At 34.0% G+C, this 23,604-nt stretch overlaps 3 protein-coding genes across 6 annotated transcripts; 1 reads left to right on the top strand and 2 right to left on the bottom strand.

The window, feature by feature from the left end:
• On the top strand, positions 8,517 to 11,941 carry LOC105156363. Its single transcript, XM_011072475.2, has 2 exons — positions 8,517 to 9,360; positions 11,035 to 11,941. Exons 1-2 carry the CDS (start codon positions 8,779 to 8,781, stop codon positions 11,677 to 11,679), a joined length of 1,227 nt encoding a protein of 408 aa, XP_011070777.1. The 5' UTR covers positions 8,517 to 8,778; the 3' UTR covers positions 11,680 to 11,941.
• LOC105156362 (probable leucine-rich repeat receptor-like protein kinase At1g68400) lies at positions 12,190 to 15,862 on the bottom strand. Its single transcript, XM_011072473.2, has 2 exons — positions 14,412 to 15,862; positions 12,190 to 13,199 (listed from the first exon to the last, which is right to left on the bottom strand). The coding sequence occupies exons 1-2, from the start codon at positions 15,760 to 15,762 to the stop codon at positions 12,532 to 12,534; spliced, it is 2,019 nt and encodes a 672-aa protein (XP_011070775.1). The 5' UTR covers positions 15,763 to 15,862; the 3' UTR covers positions 12,190 to 12,531.
• LOC105156733 (LEAF RUST 10 DISEASE-RESISTANCE LOCUS RECEPTOR-LIKE PROTEIN KINASE-like 2.1) lies at positions 20,076 to 22,838 on the bottom strand. 4 transcript variants are annotated; one of them, XM_020691838.1, is made up of 3 exons: positions 21,873 to 22,838; positions 21,457 to 21,525; positions 20,076 to 21,357 (listed from the first exon to the last, which is right to left on the bottom strand). In XM_020691838.1, the coding sequence occupies exons 1-3, from the start codon at positions 22,636 to 22,638 to the stop codon at positions 20,300 to 20,302; spliced, it is 1,893 nt and encodes a 630-aa protein (XP_020547497.1). In that variant the 5' UTR covers positions 22,639 to 22,838; the 3' UTR covers positions 20,076 to 20,299. The 4 variants fall into 4 exon arrangements, with proteins under 4 accessions (XP_020547497.1, XP_011071254.1, XP_020547498.1 ...); XM_011072952.2 differs by having other exon boundaries at positions 20,076 to 21,399; positions 21,487 to 21,525; XM_020691839.1 differs by lacking the exon at positions 21,457 to 21,525 and having other exon boundaries at positions 20,076 to 21,399.

The raw sequence follows: 23,604 nt of genomic DNA, 5'->3' as shown, positions 1-23,604 counted from the left end.
GTGTGTGTGCGTGTGCGGTGTGTGTGTGTGGGGGGTGTGTGAGTGCAGTGTGTGTGTGTGTGTGTGCATGCACTGTGTGTGTGCGTGTGCGGTGTGTGTGGTTAGACAAAAAATTCGCAAATGAATTACAAGTGTAATTTTATAATTTTAAAAGGAGTTTAAAGCTAATTAACCTAGTTTGGATTCAAGCCGGAATTTATTAACATGAAGAATTGTAACACATATGAAATTGACCCATTTATTCAATATATCGTTTTGAGTAAGCATATCCAATTTACTTCTCAATTGTAAGATAAAAAGTAATTTTTGTTATTCTAATGTACGCATAAAACTTTTGAAAATGGAGTGAATATTTAAAAAGATTATATTAGTTAGAAACAAAAAATAATAAAAATACAATTTTTTTTGAGAAAATAATTAAGTTAGGAAAAATAATATTTAAAAAGAGTATATTTTGCCCTTGAATAAGTTTTTCTTTATAGGGAGAGAAAAAAAAAATTGAGTTATAAGCTCCATCACATGTAATTGATGTTATCGATTTCATGATTTCATCAGTCTCTAAGACGATCAGTTTTTACAATTTATAAATTTAAAAATCTTTTCTCCCAATCGAAATGTGTGTTAAAAAATAAACCCACAAAACTTTTTGCTAGACAGTATTTATGCAACAAAACGTTAATTATATACCCGTCTTATCAGTTACAATATAAATTATGTTTAAATTGTGATTGTTTATAAATAAATGTAAAAATTACACGAGAAAAGAGAAGAAAATCTTTGTTGGTATTTCTACGATCGATGTTCTATATATGGAATGATAGCATTAGTGGTGTAATGATGCGCCGTGTAAGGAAAGAAGAATTCAGGATATTATTTATTTAAAATGTGTTTTTAAGCACCATTACTACTTTTTTGAGTGGCATAAATGTCAAGTTGTGAACTACTTTTCATTATTCAAAGATTTAACACAATACAAATTAATAATCCTATATGTACGGACTACTAGTAGCATTAACAATTGGACGTGCCTACAGATTGTTTGTGCATCTTATTCATACATAATGAATCAATCATAATTGCTTTATGATTTTCAATTATCAACAACATATACATTAATTATTAATATTAAATATATAAAATTAAACAACTATTATTAAAATAAACCAACATAAATATTGAAAGGACCCAAACTCATAACTAAAAAATTATAAAATTTTAATTTTACCGACTGAACTAAAACCTCATTAGTGCTTATTCATACATAATTAAACAAATGTGGAAGTTGGAGAGGGTTTCTACTCCAGTGACTTCCTCTTGTGCCCACGGCCTCGAAATCCTTAAAATATGTACTTGGGGTTGTGCGTGAACCCGGACGCAGTTCTACTTTAAATTCATCCTGCCAAGTCGGGATATTCATGTCTAGAGGTATCAATTACATTACCACTTGATGTGAAAGCTATCACATGAAGTTTCCATCCTATTAATTACAAAACAAGTCAAAATCTGCGTATTTTTATTTAAGTCATTTTGACCGGTTCCGACCCGAATCATGTTTGAATATATATATATATAGACTCATGTTGATCTTCTGATTATTTTTGGATAGTTTACTTGAAATCGTATAACTCATAAAATTTATAGATGCCAATTTTTCATATTCCACATATAACTTTTTGTTACTATACTCCTACAATTTTTTATATTTTTTCTAGGTGTGTAAATGAGTCGAGCTCGGCAAAAAATTCTAGCTCGAGCTCCAGCTGGAGCCTTTTTATTATTATTATTATTATTATTAAATTGATAATTAAAATAAAAATTAGTTTAGAATTTTTTTTATTATGCTAGATTGGGAAGCCTAAATTATTTAACAAAAATATATTTTTAATTTTCTTCAACTATTAGATAATTTAAAAAATTAATAATGAATATAAAATAAAAAATATATAGTAACAATAATGAACTTACTAACTTGTTGATTAAACTTATTTTTGTATAGAGATTATATATATATGTATTTTATCATTAGCTAAATTTAAAATATGTGATATTGCCTAACAATTATAATATATGAGTTAAATATTTAAAAAAATTAAAAATAAAATTGAAAAAAGCTTGCAAGCCGGCTCGTGAGTTTTGAACATAGTATTTTGGGCTCAAGCTCGTCTGTTGCCTCTAATTTCTCCTACACAACTTCACTGACTTTGGGATCAGAGGGTTATAACTAAAGACTTCTCGGTATGATTCTTACAATTTCTTATCTTATATGTCATGTATTTAGAGAATTAAAACTGCCTAAATTTAGATTTATTATGTACGAACTTAATCTAAAAAAACATGATAATTTCTAATACACATCATACTATCTTGTGAAACTCTATATTTCATTCATAAAAATTTTAAAATATTTCAACTAATTTCAACCAAACTCCCTCTTCATCTTAATCTTGGCAATTAGGTAAGAAAAGTCAAAAGAAAACACAACAGACAAACCCCATCAAATCCCCACAAAACATTGGTCTTGACTGTGTATCTCACTTGATGAACAATCCACATAAAATAGTTGATTCATACAAAATTATTTCCCCCCTCAATGGCCAACTATACTTTCCATTGTCCAATATTATATACCCAAGCGTGTGGTATACTTATGGTCTGCCCACTTTCTGCAATTAAAAACTCACCCCACTACTTTTGAATTATTCCACCATAGACCACAACCATTTGTTGTCATATGCCTAGATTTTCATCTTCTTCCACTCTTATCGTTTTCCTACTTTTTTGGGTGATTAGATTAGATAAGGCTGTCCTTTTCACACTTATATATAAACATAAAAACAACACTTTTCAAGTGTGGTCTATTGCCAAATAAGTGAAAGGAGATCACTGAAGATGGATCAATTGACATTGCTTAAACAGAGTGATTTAGGATTTTTTAGTGCTTCAAAATAATATTAAACTAAACGATGGGGTTTCGAAATACAACTTTGTTTATACTTCTCTTAAATTAAGCTACAAGCTATAAGTTGGTAACAATATAATATTATTTTGTAGCTTAAGGCATTTTTATAAATAAGTAGAACTTTTTTTTTATTTTTTTTATCTGAACTATTTTTTGTATATTTTAAAAATTTTGCATTCCAATATTCTGCTAAAAGCTATCCACTTATAAGAGTAGTTAGATAATTTTATAAATAAATTGGTAAAACACAAACTTTTCTTACGGAACACTTCAATATCAATTTTTTTTTTCTGTTTATAAATATTATTTTCAAACACTCTCAACTTTTACGCCTTAATTACTTATATGTTTTTTTTAAAACTAAACACTTCCGTAAAAGTACAGGTTTTTGCTCTAGTTAGTGTAGACATTATACATTGTAAACTTCTTTTCGTGAAATCATATATAAAAGTTTTCGTTTTAAATTAATAGCGTTAACTTGTCGTTTGTTTTATCTGAACATGTATATCATTTAGAAATTTAATGGGATAATAATGTTTAATCCCAAATGAAAAGTGACTGCAATTGTTTTACCTGCTTAGCACATAAAAGTAGAGGAGAAGATTTTTATAATTTCAACATAATGAGTAAAATCAAGAATCAAGTTAAATTTTCAGTGGAGGTCTTTTTGATCTAGTGCAAATATGAGTCACCAATAAAATACATAAGAAAGCAGAAAGGCCTGTTATAGCTCACTTTTGGAGGGAATATGATGTGCATCATTTTACATCTCTTGTTTTCCATGGAAACATAAAGGACCTTTCACTGTAAATGTCACACCAAAAATCCTCTACTGATTGAAGTTATCCATGTGGAGTGAAAAGACTAGAGGAAATCCAGTAGGAAATCATACTTCATATAGAGCAAGTGATTTTCAGGAACAATGCCTGTGTTGTCTGGACCAATTTTATCCAACACTTTTGGTTCCGTCTGAATGGAATCAAACTCAATCAATGGAGCTAAAAGTACTTTGATCATGGTCATGGTATCGAGATCATAGATTGATCATGATCGACTTCTTTACTACTTTGAGGTTCAAGAATAACTTGACAATACAAGGTTAGGAGAGTCGGGATTGCCCCAACGGGGACACTACGACGCTCAAATAAACTAATGGATCTAATAGAATATTCATATTTATGTTCTAATTGTATGGTCACATGTGAGTTCCGTTCGGTTTGTATAAACGACGGTCATCCGTGCTTTCTCAAGATTATGATGGGGTTTCATGGGTTGTTGCTCTTGCAAAGGTTGCCTACAAAGTAATGTTCATACATTGGGTTATTCAAATCCAAATATTGGGCCATTACATAAAAGCTCATATTATACTGCACGTCATATATTTGATATGACCGATCCCAATGCATTTCTAAAGTAAAAAGTCGTAAGAGTAATTTAACTAGTATGACTCACTCCTGAACGACCTCATCAACTTGAGCATCGGGATATTGCTAAAATAGAATTCCAAAACTCTATTTGAGTTCATAATGACTATCTACACGATCTAAGAGGACGTCTGATTCAAGCTCGGATGGATATACATGCCATGTGCATCAATTTTTAGTTCAATACATAAGCGTCGAGCTCGACCCTAATTAGACGTTTTGTCAAATGGGTTGAGTGCGGTCCACATTTGAAGAGATCAGGCTATAAGGGGTGGGTACTGGACTTGGGCTTTGACCAACGGGGTAGGCCTGCGCTCGCGCTTCACCAATTTTCAGCAACACAGCGGACCAGCCAGGCCTGAACATACATGGGAAGTGGAAACTGAGGGATTGTGTTACGTCTACATGGATCTGAAATAATGAGATGAGCTGAATTTAGCGTCCTCCATAATTTAAGGATGTCTCATCCTAATCAATGCTTTACAAACCTTTGCTTAGCATTGTCGCGAAATGTCTCGGCCGGTTTGAGCGGATCTTGGAATGTTTTCCTTGGATTGTTTTTCAAGACATAAAACGCTGGAAATATATTTGAACCTCTTTTTTTCTTTTCTTTTCGTTTTTTTTATAATTTTAGATGCAAAAAAAAAAAAAAAATTGAGTGTGTCATTGGAATTTGTGTACAAGGAGGAAGGAGGAAATATCGTCTATCAATTTTGATTTGAATTGAGGTAAGTGATAACATGTCGAGGTGAGTAAAAGTTTGAAGTGTGATCTTATCCTTGATTGAATGGTGGATTGACTTGTAGCACACCTCCAACCAAAAACTCTTGGAAGTTTAAAATAATTGGATTAAATTATATCGGGGTCGTAGAGTTATACCTCACAGTCATAAATGTATACATATCTTGTGGAGCTACCAATATTTATAGGAGTTAATGTAGTAGAAGTGTCCAGTGTCCAATGATCAGTACTTAAATGTGATAAAGATCAACAGTTGCTATGATGGATTGTAGGCAACTTAGACAAAAATACAGGCCCTTATTTTATTTCATAATTTTCCGCATTATGAGTGGAAATTTGATCTTTGTGGGGAACTATAATTGTTCAACCCTGTATTGGATTTCATAATAATTACACCTCATAAATATGAATTGAATATGGCTATCTTTAAATGATTAGTAATAATCATAACCAACATCCAACTATTACAATTTAAAAACTGTATGCTACCGTCGCTAATAACTTACAAGTTGGTTCAAAAGCTAGAAGAGGGGTGAAGTGTAGTTAGGTGGAACCTGCGTTTCTACGTTAATGAAGGAAACAAAAACTTAGAATGAATTCAATTTTTTATATTGCTAATGAGTCCAAGTAGAATCGATAACCTTTCAATTGACTACCTTCACATTGCATGGACAGTTGACTTGTCCTAAACCAACATATATATATATATATATATGCACAACTAATATATTTCAAATGTAATAATAATGAATAATATTTTAAAGCAAAAGACACATGCAGAGATGAGAGCGAGGATTTTGACTTGTTCATAACAGAAATTGGACTTTGTCTTGCCTCGAGGGGGTAGGGTAGGGTAGGGTAGGGTAGGGTTAATGGGTAATATTGAGATCCGAGCCCATTTAAATTTCCATTATTGTTTCTCCAATTGCATCACATTGCTTATTCCCACTCTTTACCTGCATTACGTTGTAACTTCTGATCTCTGTATTTATTTTTATGTGTTTATATGTTAGGGATAATTATAATATTTTTTTAAAATTTAATGTAATTATAACACCAATTTCCCATTAAATTCTGCAATAATTTTCTCATTCTAAACTGCCATTATTATTATTATTATTATTTTAAAAAGTTACGTTGATAGATCAACTATTATTATTATAACATTTAGTACACAATACATTAATACTTTTAAATCAATCAACAAATTCAAAGTAAATCAAAAAACAACATACTACTATTAAAAGTAAATTAAAATACTTATATTCGTAGGACTCGAACTTACAACTTTTTTATCGTGACACCTAAAGCTCGCCACTCAAGGTAAGGTGGCAATATTAATTATGCAAATTTGACATTTTACCTTTTCGATCAGTTATATATTGCTAATAATGCTTATTACTGCATGTACAAGATTATAAGATATTATGAATAAATTTGGGCAAACAGTTTCTTAAAATTGACTATAATTAAGGCATAGACTAAGGATTGAAACAAATGACTTATTACATTGTATTTGGGATAGGAACTTTCGTTACAGTTATTGATTGGGCAGTCTACCAATTAAGCAGTTCTTGTTAGGTCCTCACAACCAATTGGAGAAGTGTGGCCCAGAAATTAATTCAAAATATCTATTTTTATTATCATCTTCATCTGTATTTCAATTTCTTTTATGTCATATTTGGACAGAATGATTTGTATTTCTAAAAATTATTTTAAATGACTCCATAATAAAGGCATTTGAATTTTACTATAATACCATAAAGTATAGATTAAAATACGAGTTTGAGAATTTGAAATTCTTTGTAACGTGTAATCAACTGGACAAGCTTAAAAAATAAATCATCATAAATTTTAAAATCCTTAAAATCCAATCTGTGATGTCTTATGAACAAGTATACGAAATTGTGGTCTCATGAACAAATTTGAAATTATGAGTTCGAGTTTTACTGAAAGTGTGAGTACTTATATCACTTTAAGTGAGTTTATTGTAGTTTTTTTTATTTTTTAGTTATATTCGAAGCATTATTTGAATATTAATGTATCGTTAAAATTAATGTATTATTTAGTTATTAAAATATTAATTAAATCATATAATAATTGCTTCAAAAATTCCAAAAATGCTTGAATCATTTATTCCGATTTTACCGGGAAGAGAAAGTCATCCTGCAAAATTCTTTACAAAGTTGTGATTTTCGTCGTTGTTTTCTACTCGTCCTAAAATAAGAAAATGACATTTGTACCCCCACCGCCTCTCCCCCGCGCCTCACTTCATTTTAAAGGTAAATTATTTCGATTAAAACGATTATATTTTTCAAAGTTAAAAGTATAAGGACCTAATTGTAATTAAAAATAAAAAGTGAATGACAAATAATTTTATATAAAAAGAAAAAGAGTTTCATAAGGGTAATATAGGAATGTCATTTGTCGGAAGGACTAATTTAAAGTATGTTGAAAAGATGGGGATTATTTTGAAGTTAGAATAAAAAAGTCAGGGAGTAAAATGAATTTTACCCGATAAATTATAACGGACTTTCATGATATTTATTATAATTATAAATAAATTTTATTATTTAAAAATTATAAATATTTTTTTATATATATGTAATAAATATTTTTGAATTTAATAATCATCTAACAAATATTCGTTTGTGATATCCCATTGTTTATTTTTAAAAAGTATTTATAATTTTTTAAATAATAAGAAATATTTATAGTTATTACAAATTTTAATAATAATTTACCTTTCTTATAAAGTGTTTGTAATACTTTTCAATGTTAAAAAACTTTTCTTTAAATCTGGAAGTTGAAAAATACTTTTCCGAAAACAACCCCTTAATCTTTTAATTGTTTTGAGTTATACCCTGTGATAGCTCCCCATCCCATCCGTGTTATGAGTTATGACCTTGGCGAGTTCGAAAATCCACAACATTTGACGATCAGAAGGTTTTGACTATGAAACGTGTTAATTTTCCACATGTTCAAACCCAAGTACGAAGAAAGCGCATTTTATGTATCGTTCCATAATGTAAAAACATAATTTTGACAAAAACGTCAATATCGAACAGTAGCATTATATTATTATTCACGAAAATTAAGTTTTACGGGCAGCAACAACGCCAAGTAATACCAATAATGTCTTAATCTAATTATTAAAGTTAAAGTGGAAATTTTATGAATAAGTCGAGATTACGAATTTAAATTTTGTTATATGTGTACATATTTGTCTTATTTTATATGTATTGTTATAATTTATTTATAATTATATTAATATATTGGTGAAAAACAAAAACAAGGCCAAGCCACAACAAATCATTAGATAGTTGTGCCTTCTCCTCCAAACCAAGCTTAGTTTTCATAATTAATTTGATATAAGTAGAGGTAAACATAGTATAATCTGATACAGACAAACATCAATTGCCAGTTAGTTGTCTGTATCCCTACCAATTATTTATCTTCCTAAGTTGCTTTTTTGAATTTTCTTCTTACAATACCCCAAAACTTTTATATATATATTCTTCTTCTATTCTTCTTCATCAATTTAATTCCCATTGCTTCCTCAATTCTCCATTTCAATCTCCACCATTGGAAGCAACTCAAGATTCTTCATTCGTCACAATTCAAGTGAAGAAACACCGCCGCCGCCCCGTCAAGATGAAAAACAACGGCCAGAGCCCATTTTCATCAGTCGCCGGAAAACTGATGAACACCCCATTCCCTCTACTCAACCTCCTCTCCTACCTCTTCTTCTTCATATTCGGGTTAACTTTCGGGATCATCTTCTGCTTCCACTACAGAAGCTTCTCATTCAACCTTCAAGTCACAAACGGTCAATTCTCCATCTTCACCTCTCAATCAATACTGGACCAACCGCCGACCACGACGACGCCGACCTTCTCATCCTCCACTCCGGAGATCAAGAATACTTCAAAGACAAGCGATATGGTTAGGTGGGCGGAGTTCCTACAGCCACCTACCGTGATGCATGAAATGACCGATCAAGAACTCCTATGGAGAGCATCTATGGCTCCTAAAATCCAAGAATTTCCATTCAAACGCGTGCCCAAGGTGGCGTTCATGTTCTTGACACGAGGGCCGGTGGTTTTAGCGCCGCTGTGGGAGAAATTCTTCAAGGGGCACGACGGGTTGTACTCGGTTTACGTGCACTCGGATCCATCTTTCAATGGGTCGGAGCCTGAGGGTTCGGTTTTTCATGGCAGGAGGATTCCTAGTAAGGTCAGTTTCAGATAATTATTATAATTTTATTTCTTGTATTAATTTTTGCTTGATAGGGCATTATATTTGTTAATTCTCAAACTAAATTTTTTATTATAATAAATATAAATATTTTATTAGATAATAAAATGATGTGAATTTTATATGAGCAGTGTTTATATAGTAAATGTGAATGTAATAAAAGTACAACACGGACCTCGATACAATCTGAATAAATTATATGACAAGTGTAATATACGTGTTGTGTGGTTGGTGTGTTAAGGAAAAGTGATTAATCACGTATCAACTATATCATACTTACTTTGTGAATACTTTGGTTCTGCCAAACTTAGTCCGAGCTAAAATTTTTCTTTGTTGTGATAGAAGATTAATTCGAAAAAGTGTCATTAATTCTTAGGGTGCTCTGTCTTGTTTATTGCTAATCACCTTTGTAATTAACGGAGGTCGGCAGGGGTGGCCTAAAAAGCGCTTACCAACTTGATCTGTTTATCTGTTTATGCTGCTGCTGTCACCCTTCTCAACGGAGAAACTAGGGATAAATGTAGAATTAAATACTCAACAAAGAGATATTTTTTTTAAAAAATTTTTTACCCGAATTAATTTATCGAATTAAATTAATTACAAAATAAATGTGATATACTTATCATATAATTCGTTATTTTTTCTAAATTATACATTACTTATACTAAATGTGTATTATACTTATCATATAATTAATTTATGGCTAGCCAAACCCGATTTAATTAAAACTTCCCATGTTTTTCACAATTATGCTAGATCATGACTTGGTCAACCTCCAACAACGTACACAAAACACATAGTGGAACGTGTGAGGTTCTAGCTGACAACTAGGTATAGATTTTAAAGCCATGCTACATTTTTCCAAAGACCATTTAGGCTTTCAGACCATTAGATCAGTTGATGATCATGCTAACATAACAATCTTGTATCCCAATTATGCTATGAACTTTACATCATTCTGTGATTTTGCAACTACCCAAAAGAAACTCCTCTCAACATCAAACATGTTTACTGTTTGATTGTGAATTTATAGGTGGTCGTTCTTGGTGAAATCACGTCCCTCCATTTCGAAGTAGGCAACACGTGAATCTTATACATTGAGGAACGTGATTATCCCGAAGCCGACCACCAAGAATCGCATTTATTGATTGACGGAAGAATTTGATGATCGGTAGGCTATGCCACCAGAAATAGAAATAGCCATGTGTGTGATTTAATGAGGCAGCACAGTGCCCATGGCCTTGATGCTAACCCATCATCATCATCATCAAGGACAAATGGGGATAGCATTCATATTAATAGCGATGCAAAACTCAGAAATACAAGAATAGGCCCTCATATTTACTCTTTGAAAAGCAATGGCTGCTGCTTTCCGACCCAACCCTTTTGGCCATAACATGTCTTTCAACAATTATGAAGGAAGATTTTTTTTCAACCTTATCCTCATCAAAATCAATCCACATTCTGTTCTACTATCTTTCATCTCTATTACTTGTAATGTAAAGTACAACGACCAATGTTGTAGTGATAATTTTTTGAAAAATAAGAGTGTTGTGTCTGAATCTTAAGGATTGTTGGTATAGTTGTCTCCTAGATTATGATCTTTGATGAATTTTATCTAACACAAGGCATTTATGAATAAAATTATTGCAGGAAGTTCAATGGGGCAACGTGAACATGATAGAAGCCGAAAGGAGATTGCTAGCCAATGCTCTTCTTGATTTCTCAAACCAACATTTTGTTCTCCTCTCTGAATCATGCATTCCCCTCTACAACTTCTCCACCATCTACTCTTACTTGATCAACTCCACCCAAAACTTCGTGGAGGCATATGATCTGCCTGGCCCGGTGGGGCGAGGGCGATACAGCCATCAGATGGGCCCCATGATCAAGCTTGAGCAATGGAGAAAGGGGTCCCAATGGTTTGGGATGGACAGAGATCTTGCCTTAGAGGTTATTGCAGACAAGAACTACTTCCCAGTGTTCCAACACTACTGCAATGGTTCATGTTATGCTGATGAGCATTACTTGCCGACATTTGTGAGCATGAAGTTTGGGGAGAGGAACTCAAACAGGACTTTGACATGGGTGGACTGGTCGAGGGGCGGGCCCCACCCATCCAAGTTCATCAGGACAGATGTCACCCCGGAGTTCTTGGAGAAGTTGAGGAGAGGTGGGAGTTGTGAGTACAATGGTAAGAAGACCAATGTTTGTGTCTTGTTTGCAAGAAAATTCACATACAATGCATTGGATAGGCTGCTGAGGTTCGCACCGCAGGTTATGCAGTTCAACAGGTAAAAAATATAGGAGCATAGAGTTATTTTCTAAAAGAGATGAAGAAACATAGGGAGATTCAATTATTTGGAACATTGTATTCTTTGGGGGGCTATGTAGCCACTAGGCCCCCCCTACATTTTTTTAATTATATTATGTGAATTTGTACTAAAATATGTCTAGTTTCAAGAAGATTTGATGAAGGAAAAAGATACCAAATCTTCTAGTGCTGATTTTGCTGTAAAGGTTCAACAGAGGAATAAGCGGTTACCCAATAATGAAACATGGAAATAGAAAATTCCTTTGAGTCAATCCAGACACAAGCCCAAGTCTTGTCATCAATCAGAAATTAAAACCATGAAAATTGGGCAGACACAATCGTGTTCAAGTTTTCAGATGGGCTGGACTACAGTGCCCACTGGGCCTTAGTTTTTCAGATGACTGAGGTTTAGGACAAAACGCGTCTAGTGCATAGAATTTTTTTTGTTTATATTTATTTTTGGAAAAATAAGGTAACAGTACTATTTCAAAAATACTTTTTTTTCCCCCCAGTCTAAGGACGCTAATCTTTGCTAAAAAAACACCTTCTCAACGACAAGAACAATGGTAACTTTTGTCCTTGAAAGTCCTGACGCATAATTAACAAATATAGGAACAGTGATATTTCCAATATTAGGAGGAAATATATTTACTAAAAAATGGATCTAAGCTCAAGTATGGCTCCATATGTCATGGAATTCAAGACGTTTCCCAGTTACAGAAAACCAAATGAACTACCCAACTAAACAGCTAAAATTTGATACTCTGACAACACTTCAAAATTTACAAAACTTGGAACAAATGTAAAGAAGCCTTTTAATCCCTTACCGTAGATGATCATTCGCTCGCTTTACATGTGTCCTCAGAAACAGCCGGAGATTCCGAAACTGAATCAAGAGTTTCATGTGATGGCGACACTTCCACGCCCCGCAGCTCGTCTATCATTTTCACCACATAGTTCATCTTCGGCCGCTGGTCAGGCGAGGCTTGGGCGCAAGCCATCCCGATCTGCAGCAACCCCACCATTTCCTCTTCAATGTCCTTATACCTCATAAGCTCCAGATCAAAGACCTCAGCAGTCCATTCCTCTCTCACTACAGACTGGACCCATCTCGGCAAGTCAACGACGCTGCTGTACCCTGAGCCAGGACCGCTTATGTCAGTGATAGACGGGCATTTTCCGGTTAGCAGCTCTAGTAAGAGGACCCCAAAGGAGTACACATCAGATTTTTGGGTTAGTTTTCGACCGTCAAGTGCTGCTTCAGGGGCACGGTAGCCATTGGTTTTCGGGACTGAGGACGGTGATGCAAAAACAGAGAGGCCGAAATCAGACACTCTGGCATTGCCATCCCTGTCAATGAGAATGTTTGTGGATTTGATGTTCCCATGCATGAGCTTAAGGGACTTGCATGAGTTGTGAATGAAGGCTAAGCCTTGAGCTGCCCCAGCTGCAATCTTTAATCTTGTGGTCCAGTCTAGTGGAGTTCTTCCGGGTCCTCTGTTGCCTGTGGACATTCACAACAAAAGCAGTCATACTTCACACGACATCGCAAAAGTCATGTTTTGGACTACCAGATTCAGTAGTCAGTAATGAATGCAATGTGATTGTAGGAGTAGTTGGTCCCGTTGCACAGGCAAAGGATCAAAAGGCAGAGAAAGATTGCTAAGTGCATTAAATGATGGAGCTACATTTAAACTTAGAGTTTACAGCACAACTGGACACTTCAATTTACTTTGAAACACAAGGAAAACCATGTTGTTATTTACTAAAACAGGAAGAAGAACAAATTTACTTTCTATTAAGGAGTTGGCAACTGGAAACAAACAATCCAACAATATGGAGCCGAGCAGAATCAGTTCTATATGATTTCAAAAGTAAAAGAAAAAGAATATGTTTCATTTAATTTCCAACAGAAGGCTACACTTTGGTTAAAGGTTAATCATACAGCATAACACTCGGGAATATCAAGCTCTAGAGATGTTCAGAAAGGGTAACATAATATCGAAACAAAATTATCAAAAATTTTACCCTCAATATTAGCAGTAATGAGTTTCACAGTCTGTTGTGTAGACGGTCAAGCTATATAGATAACTTGCTCAGAAGTAAAGAGTGGAGGGGCCAATTTCAAGAGGACGAGAAGCAGATGGAGTATAAAATCGAACGGAAATCTTCAACTACCATTTTCCTCTCCATAACAAGATTTCAGGAAGCATGGAAACAACTCTTTAACCCAATGAAACTAATTTTATTGATCACTTCAACAAGAACATACATGTTATCTCTAAAAGTTCTGCAGTGTGACCTTAACCAATTCATGCAGCATTTGGAATCATAACCCATTTGAAATCAATTTCTACACACCTAAATGGCATTGCTAACAACACACACACACACACACAGTAAATTGTCAGCATTTCTCCGTCTTAACTTATCAGCGTCCCTATTATCGACTATGATCTGTATGGGTATAGAAACTAAGTCTTTTATGTTCGCTTTTGTATCACTAAAATGGCATTTCTCCATATAAATGCAGAAAAAATTAGTGGCATCTAGCATAAATAAAGAAATCAGGCGAAAAAGCAAATTAAATCAAATCAGGGCCCATGAGACAACATGATGTCATTGGACATTCCAATTTAACCGATCTCATTAACGTTGTAGTAATCAGTAAACTAAGCATCACTGCATCAGATAAATGTAAGTAGAGAATGGTTACCATGAAGCAGCCAAAACAAATTGCCATTGGGCATGTAATCGTAGACCAACAACTTCTCATCCCTAGCAAAATAGTAAGCCTTCAACCCGACCAAATTCGGATGCTTAAGCCTGCCCAGAACCTCCATTTGCTGCTCAAATTCTTTCTTCCCATTCACACTCAAATCCTTCAATCTCTTCACTGCCACCACGTTTCCATCATCCAGAATCGCCTTATACGCAGTTCCAAATCCGCCTTTCCCCAGCATCTCCGCCGACGCCCTCAGCAAATCCTCCAGCTCGAACCTCCTCTCCCCATCAAAAAAGACCATCTTCCCCCTCTCGTGTCCCGAATGGGCCGGGTTAGGATATGGGCTTGACGAATAAACAATTTTCTCAACGTGGGAGCCGCTACTTTTGCCGGACATGGATTTATTGGTATAATTTCTCCAGAAATAGCAATATAGAAGCAATGAAACTAACACTAAAACCAAGACATCGCCGAGTATTATGCCGATTATGGCCAGCGAGCTGATTTTACTTCGGTGGGTAGTTCCTGATTTAATCAGCGGCTTTGACTCCGACGGCATTGCGGTTGGAGACGACGCAACCGTCGTCCTCGGGCTCAGGGGCGAAGCCATTGCCCCTCCGGGTCGGGTCGGATCGCTAGAAACCACCTTACACTTCTCCAATGGTGGCCCACAAAGAACTCGGTTGTTCCAAAACGAAGACGCAGGGAAACCCGAAAGTGAAACAGGTATCTGCCCTGTCAACCCATTTCCTGACACATTAAACTCCTGCAAGTTCGGTAAGCTCAAGGCCGGAATAGAACCCGTGAACCCATTTTCTTCCAGCTTCAACGTCATTAAATGCGTCAACCGGTTCACGCTCAACGGTATGCTCCCGGAAAAATTATTGTAAGACAGGTCAAGGCGGTAAAGTTTCGAAACCGAAGACAACGAAGCAGGGAAGTCGCCGGAAAAACGGTTGTGAGAAAGGAAGAGTAATTTAAGGCTGGTAAGGTTGGAAAGGTCCGGAATTTCACCCGAAAACCCGTTTTGCTTGAGGCTGAGAACCCGGAGTTGGGTGAGAGAGGTGAGGGAACGTGGGAAACTGCCATTGAGGTCCAGTTTTTCAAGGACCAAACGGGTGACCCGGTTGCGAAGGCATGAGACACCGACCCAAGAGTCGGTGCATGGATCCGAGGATGAGTTCCAGGAGGTGAGAACAGTGGCGTTGGGGTCGGCGGTAGATTTGAAGAGAAGGAGAGGCTGGGTATCGGGGTTGTCGATAGCGGCGGTGTAGTGGAGGAGGAAGAAGAAAACGGCGGTGGTTAAAGGGCTGCTAGGTCTTGTTGGTTTCACTACTGCCATTGTTGTGTTGAGTGTTGTGAGTGAGAGCAGTGAAGAAAGAGAGAGAGAGAGAGGTGAAGAGTGAAGAGAGGTGTAATGAAGAGATTTAAAGCTAATAAATGTTGGTGGTATTATTTTAGCCTACTTCATGGTTTGGTGCACCTCATTCACTATACAATTTCGATTGGAGATTTTTATTTAGAACAAATCAGACAATTTGAGACGGTGTTTTGCTAATTCTTTAAATTTTGAGATAATTACGCTCCCATGTCTTAAAATTTAATGTAGTTATAAGTAAATTTTCTAGATTTTATAAAATTATATCTAGTATTTTTTAACATTAATCTCATCTTACAAATAAATTTCTCCATTAGTCAAAATTTATTGAATTTATTAATATTAACAAAAAAACTTAATAAAAACTTATCCTCGATTGATTGATTACTAACTTATTGTGGGTCAAACAATTTTTTTCGGTCTGAAATTCCCTTATAGCGGTGAAAACATTTCTCTTTATATGCATTAACGAGTGAAGATGTACGAGGGTAATTTGGTTATAAAAGGATTTATTGGACCTGCAATAAGTCAATAATAAACCAATTATGAATTAATATTTTTTTTCATTAATATCAGTAAATTTAACGAATTTTGCTAACAAATGAACTTATTTGTTCGACGAAAGTAAAGCTCACGGATGCTAGATGTAATTTTCTAAATCATAGAGGATCTATATGTAATTACATCAAATCTTAGGCAATTTAACTTTTAGGCAATTTCTCAAACTTTAATTATACCTTTAGGCAATGTAATTATACCTTTAATTTTTTTAGAGTTGCATATTTAACTTTTAGGCAATTTCTCAAACTTATATATATTTATTAAAAAAAAGTTTATAAAGTTGCTGGATAAAATGTGATCATGTAGCTCAAATATTGGTAGCTGGTGTTTAATAATTTACATAACCAAACTAAAATATTTCACTCGAATTTAAAAATAAAATTATAAACTCCTTAATATCCAGCTGAATTATTTATTAGTAGTTTTGAAAGACGAGCTTTTTGTATTACCAAAAAACTATATTAGCATCTTCACACTACTTCTTATAATACTTTGTGCAATAACAGATTATATCTTCTCTTACCAAAATCCAAGATTTCATTACTTCCATTTCTTGCCACCTTTTCCAACACATCTTTTACCATTAAAGCTAAATTAATAATTTTCTTTTTTTGCTTTGATATTTGTTTTAAATCACGAAGTATTTAATTATATTAATATCTCAATAAATTAAATAATACGTATCATTGAAAATGATAAAATAAACTCATAAATAAATGCGCATACGTTGTATGGGATTAATTAAAATTTTCACGACTCTGAATTTATTAATAGAATATCAAACTATTTACGATAACGTTCTCTATTGGGCAATCAAATTTTAAATAAATAACATAATTAAAACCCCAAGAATATATCAGCACCGCCGCATTGAATTATATACCCTCTTTTTAGTTTTATTTTTTAAAATAGTAATTGAATAATATTAATTGTTGGTAGGTGTCTGGTTTAATGAATAGCAGTTGTAGGTTGTACATGGTCCATGGAGGGTGTGGGTGTCCAAAGAGTACAACCTCATAATAGGGGAAACCGTAGATTTTGAGACCGTTGGGAAGGAGGGGTCCTGGGGAGATTTTTGATGATGGACGTGAATAATACTGACAAGTTTGCCTGCACCTGCATTACATTTATTCAGATTCAGGTCTCATCAGATAACTGCATACTTTCACAACACTACAACACATTTTCTTTTATAGGAAGACGTTTTGTTCGAAACTTATTGAAGACGTTTGTTTGTATGTATGCGTGGGTTAAAAAGAAATATTATAACACATACAAAAATCAAAGTAAAATAAAAGTCGTGCCTAACTCTAGAATTTTAGTATAAGTGGGTGAAAATGAAATTCAATTAAATAGTTTTTTGTTCGGCCTAAAATTTTAATATCATATTAAATGAATAACTCGTTGAAAATTTTAATCTATTAAAGAAAAGAATGATTTAATAGTATTTTAATATTTATTATCATACCATTGTAAATATTCTGTATAAATGTAATATTAGTATTTGTGTATGGTATCTTGTAATTTATATTTCTTCGACAGGAGGAATTTTCAATTGTGCATTAATAAAATTATTGTTTTTTATATGAATAATATAGAATTATATGAGATTTAGATCCGCAGGTTCTCAAGTATAAGGTTTGGATGCATGGTACTGGTTTGAGACAAAAACCTTTTGTCATTAAGAATTAGGTTAAATATTTTGTATTAATCATTACAAATTACAATTTTTGAGGCTCGTCCTAAGTAAAGACGCATTAGTCTTCCGACTGCCACTCCCCACTTTCACTACTTTTAGTACTAATAACATATTATTTACGACCCAAATTATTGATTAAAACGTTAAGATGCTAATCGTGTGTCTGAGGTAATCATTCCATGGCCTACGATTATGAATATGTATGTATGTATGTATCATCTTTATCCAACCATTCTCTTAATCTCTTACTACCCTCTCCACTTATTATTCTTTCTCTAACTACTAATTAAAAATATCCAAATTTATAGATAATTTGATTAATCTAATATTTTGTTTTCAGAATTAATAGAAATATAATAATATCAAAATAACCTTGTATTTTTTATTATTGATTTCCGAACTAAAATATTTTAAAAGAATATAAGTGATTACTAGCAGTAACATGCAAGTTATACTTCGAATCTCTTAGCAACAAAGCCAATGAAATAGATTACTATTAGAATCACATCGGAAAGGCTTTAGTTATAAATTTCTGATGCTTAAATTTTATAGATCATGAAAGTTGTACATACTGCATGGATGGTAAATATTTATAATTTTTTTTAAATAGTATAATTTTATGTGAACCACATACGTCAAAATGATTATACAATTATAATAAATTTGTACATATTAGGATCAAATCTTATAGATCCTAATTTAATAAAATAAATCTAAAACTCGTCTAAATAAATTGGAATAGTTATGAATATGATTTTTATAAGATAATTCCACATTAGCATTTCTTTTCTTTCTTTTTTTTTTTTTTTGGTATAAATATAATTGTCACTGAATTCTAGTCAAACACATATATAAAATGGCAATCCAAGAAATTAGTAACAAAGCAATCGTAATTCACATTTGAGCTTTTTTCACTATGGGGAATTGTAAAATCCAGAAAGCGACGGAACAAAGCAAAAAAAGGGCAGTCAATGCTTTGAGCGTGGAATCGACTTTTTAATAATAATATTATGAAGGAGAAGGAGAAGAAAAGAATTCGAATTTTGTAGTGAAGGAGTAATGATTAGTTTAGTCCAAAAGACAAAAAGCGAAAGTTAAGATTGTTCTGATTAGATTAGAGTTTAAGACAGGCACAATTTCAAATGATGGCTTTTTTACGTGTTTTACTTCTTGTCTCTGTGTGTGCAGTGTGTGTGTGTCGGAAAAGTCTGATTTATTATGAAGAATTGGATGCACATTTTCCAAGTGTTGGTTGGGAGCGGCCTTGCGGGGTGTGTGTGTGTGTGGCCCCTCTTCATGGCTTTAGTCAGCTGGGAGCGTTAGGGCGGTAAGGCTTTGAGTTCAATGTTTTATTTTAGATAAAAAAATTAGGGATAATTATATACCCTATTCTCAAATTTAATATAATTATATATATTTTTTATAATTTACAAAAATTATATTTAATACCCCAAATTTGCTTTCATCTAATATATATGTTCTTTCATTAGTCAAAATTTATTAAATTTGTTGATATTAACAAAAAATAAAATCTTAATTGCAGGCCAAACAATTTTTTTCTTAACAAAACTATTCTTATAACGGTGAAGATATACATTCTCACATACATTAATGTGTAACGACGTATGAATATGATTTCATCATAAAAAATTATTTGACTTGCAATAAATCAATAATATATCAATCGAGATAAATAAAGATTTTTTTAAAATTTTTATTAATATCAATAAATTTAATAAATTTTAATTAATAAAAAATTTATTTATTAAATAAAAATGAACTTCAAAAGCGCATGATTAGTCCAACTCAGCTTAGCCCCCACCAGAGGCGGAAATTATCGTCAGCTTTTTTGTCTTGTGGATGGATGGCGGGAACTGTGTTCAGCAGCAAGCACTGTCTGTAGGATAGTGGTTGAAGTGAGCCCAGAGCCCAATAATTAGTTTTACATGTCCATAAACCTGAATCTAATTGGACTCTCTTCCGACTTGCCCATTGGGTACAACATTATGGGTCGACATCATTTTAAAAAATTTCTTATAAATGTATGACTAAGAATATGTTTAGTATGATTCTGTTCAAAAGTTTGCAACTTTTGGGATCGTGGAATCATCATTTCCCGATCTTTTGATATTGCAAACAAGCTGTAATACTCTAAGAGCTTCTTACTTCACATTCATGGTAGAAGCTATGACGGTAACGACGTCGTTACAATGTTGTAACAAATGCAAACATGGTAGTAAACTACATTGATGAGTCAGAAACTGAAGCATCATGGGCTGCTGCTGGTCTAGGGGGTGAAGACAAGTAAGGCTTTGGTGGGACTTGCAATGACTCAACTCTTCCATCCAGCATTTCCACCACTCTGCTCATCGACGGCCTATCTTTTGGATTAGTCTGTATGCACCACAACCCAACAATTGCTAGTTTTCTCTTTATGAGATGGCATTCTTCTCCCCCCACAATGCCATCCTCGTCGTTCAGTTCAAGGTGCTTATATATCCAATGTGGGAAATACGTTTGACTAGAATGATCATGATCGATTTTTGGATTATTGTTTCTCCTTTCTCCAACTATGTCCAACACCATCATGCCATAGCTGTAGACATCTGATTTGTGCGAAACATCTCCAAAGTTTCTACAGAATACCTCTGGAGCTATGTAACCTATCGTCCCTCTTGTCCCGGACATTGATATGATGCTGGCTCTATCAGGACATAGTTTAGCTAGCCCAAAATCTGATATTTTTGGATTAAAATCCTTGTCTAGGAGAATGTTGTGAGGCTTTATGTCCAAGTGCAAGATTCTCGTGTTACAGCCACGATGCAAGTATTCAAGCCCACGAGCAATTCCCACTGCAATCTCAAACAATTTTCCCCACTCCAAGCGGTCTGCATCTGATAAAGAAGTACCGCATATGAACCTGTCAAGAGAGCCATTCGGCATGAACTCGTATACAAGAGCTCTTTTAGAGCCCTCAAAGCAGAATCCGACAAGTGTGACAATGTTAACATGGGAAGTTGCACTGATGCTCGCGACCTCATTCACGAATTCCTCCCCATCATCTCTGGATTCGTTTAGAATTTTGATGGCCAAGAGACGCCCGTCTTGCGACTTTCCTTTATAGACATTCCCATACCCTCCTCTGCCTAAGTGGTCACTGAATGACTTGGTCATTTTCTTGAGTTCTGAGTATTTGTATCTTCGTGGTGCAAGACTTCCATGGTTCTTCAAAAAGACTTCCACCTTCTTGTAGTTGAATGCATTCTTCATCCTCTTCCTCTTGATCAAAATCACTAAGACTAATAAGAAGGTGGTTACTACAATTAGAGCAGCCGCAAAACCTGTCGTGAGAAGAGGACATTTCATAAAACAAAAATAACCCGAGAAGAGTTGTATACCTTTATTGTTGAGAGTTAATATATACTTACTTGGTATTAAAATTATTTTTAGTCTGCTTTTTCCTGAAACTGAAATCACCAAAAGTGGATTTCTCGAATCAGTCATAATTCATGAGAGACAAAAAGAAAAGAGAAATTCATAGTTTCGGATTCCTACTCAGTTGAACGAGAAAAGAATAAAACGCATGAGACTGGTCTCTGATATGGTGCACCCTCCAAATTATGAATATATATAAGATTGTTCTAAGTAATCCAAGCTGGAACTTAACCCAAATTGAGCGCAATCACATATCTTGTAACACCAGTATCAATTATCAAAACCGTCCGGACGGTGAAGGAACGCATTTATTACTTTCGGATCTAGCTCTTGTATGTGTTTCCAAAGCAATCTGAGAGAAGATTGGAGAATAACTTACCAAGTCTGCAGCTCCTAGAATGAGGCCTGTCAGGGCAGAAGCATCTAAAATGGTAAATAGTCTCATTGAAGCCGCAACGGCCACCACTTAGTTCACATGGACTGCAGTCATTTGCTGTCCAGTTCAAGACAAACCCCCTTCTCAAGACTTCATCAACATTTCCTGGGCCGCTGTTTCCATCATCTTCTACCGGTGCAACCACGTTTCTCTCGCAGTTTTTCAATGCAATATTTGTAAAATTCTCATCCTTATCATATATCGCCAAATCCCATCTATCTCTACCATTCCCATCACAGCCAACTCTGTGCCTCCAAAGATTCTCGGGCGACGAATTAGTGCAGTTGGAGAACAAACGGAGCCGTGTCACGTTACCGGAGAAACCGAACGTGCTTGTCGGGAGAGTCGTGTTTCTGATCGTTCTTGGAAGACAACCAGTGCCGTTTGAACTTAAGACAGCTGCGTTGTATACCCGGAGAGATCGTGTCTCATAGAAAATTTCTTGGACAACATATTCATCTCCAGACAACTGAAGAACTGGAAATCCTTGTTGGCTACAATTCAGCGCAAATCCAGGGTATCCACAGAAAGATTCTCGCAGCCCTGGGATGTAAAATGGGAAGTTTATGTTCGGACCAAGGCCGCAATTCCTGGGGACACATGCTTCATAAGGATAATAAGCAGCAGAAGTTGTTCTTGATAAGAAGATAACAAGGAATATACAGAGGTCTAAACATATCAACGAAGTCTGCAAATTACTTTCCTTCATCTGGAAATCTTCAAAAAGTGTAACGACAGAAACAGATGAATTGAAGGGTAAACAAGATATCAACGAAGTCCATTATGGTTGGCGAGTTGATTTTTGATATGTGCATCAAACGTTTACCCCATAGAGACGACTTCTAGTTCCAGCCAAGACTTGAAAGTGGTGGCTTTCGTTCATTGAATTTAGGGGTCACCCACTACTCCGTCCCCAAAATAGATTGAATATGAAATCAAATATAGTGAGATTTCATAGCTCAGTTATTTACCTTGAAGACATGACATCTTCCACCATTAAAATTAAATTAATAACTTTTTTTTCCTTTGGTATTCTTTTTAAAATCGTTGAATATATAATTATATTAATATCTTAATAAATTAAATAATATTTTATTCTGAATAATTTAATTAAAAATAATAAAATAAATTATAATAGCATGGGACTAAAAAATTTCATGACTTCGAATTTACTAAAAGAATGGGCCAATAAAATTTAAATTGAAGGATTAATTATACTTAAACATCCTTTAAAAATGTACAATTGTATTTTTCTTTAAAAAAAAATTTCAAAATTATACTTACACCCCCTTCAAAAATTCAATATTACACTTAATCTCTTCTCATTAGGTTTTGTATGAAAAATGCTAACGTCAATAAAATTATATAAATTTTTAATTTTACCCTTTATTTAACATCCCATATAATAATTTTGTACTTATAAGGAAAAAAATATTAATGTTAACCTCACTTCATATATATATATATATTATATTTATCTCTTTATAAATACAAAAATATACTTGAGAATGTTAAACAAGGGGTAAAATTTATGTAATATACTTTGCTAACGTTGTCATTTTTCTTCCAAACCATAATAGAAGGAGGTCAGGTATAAATAAATAATTTTTGAAGGAGTATAAGTGTAATTTTATTTTTTTAAAAGAAGGAATAAATTTGCATTTTTAGAGTGAAT

This window comes from Sesamum indicum, linkage group LG2 (assembly GCF_000512975.1).
Source record: "Sesamum indicum cultivar Zhongzhi No. 13 linkage group LG2, S_indicum_v1.0, whole genome shotgun sequence".
In the NCBI taxonomy this organism is placed as follows: Eukaryota; Viridiplantae; Streptophyta; class Magnoliopsida; order Lamiales; family Pedaliaceae; genus Sesamum; species Sesamum indicum.
This window is presented reverse-complemented; position numbering and strand designations above follow the sequence as displayed.

Excerpts from the sequence above, each read along its gene's own strand:
- LOC105156733 (XM_011072952.2), bottom strand. The coding sequence starts at position 22,638 with ATGAAGGAAAGTAATTTGCAGACTTCGTTGATATGTTTAGACCTCTGT. Across the intron at positions 21,526-21,872 it reads TTCTAGGAGCTGCAGACTTG|TTTCAGGAAAAAGCAGACTA; the intron begins GTAAGTTATTCT and ends TGGTGATTTCAG. Across the intron at positions 21,400-21,486 it reads AAAAATAATTTTAATACCAA|GTTTTGCGGCTGCTCTAATT; the intron begins GTAAGTATATAT and ends TTCTCACGACAG.
- LOC105156363 (XM_011072475.2), top strand. The coding sequence starts at position 8,779 with ATGAAAAACAACGGCCAGAGCCCATTTTCATCAGTCGCCGGAAAACTG. Across the intron at positions 9,361-11,034 it reads GCAGGAGGATTCCTAGTAAG|GAAGTTCAATGGGGCAACGT; the intron begins GTCAGTTTCAGA and ends AAATTATTGCAG.
- LOC105156362 (XM_011072473.2), bottom strand. The coding sequence starts at position 15,762 with ATGGCAGTAGTGAAACCAACAAGACCTAGCAGCCCTTTAACCACCGCC. Across the intron at positions 13,200-14,411 it reads TTTGTTTTGGCTGCTTCATG|GCAACAGAGGACCCGGAAGA; the intron begins GTAACCATTCTC and ends GAATGTCCACAG.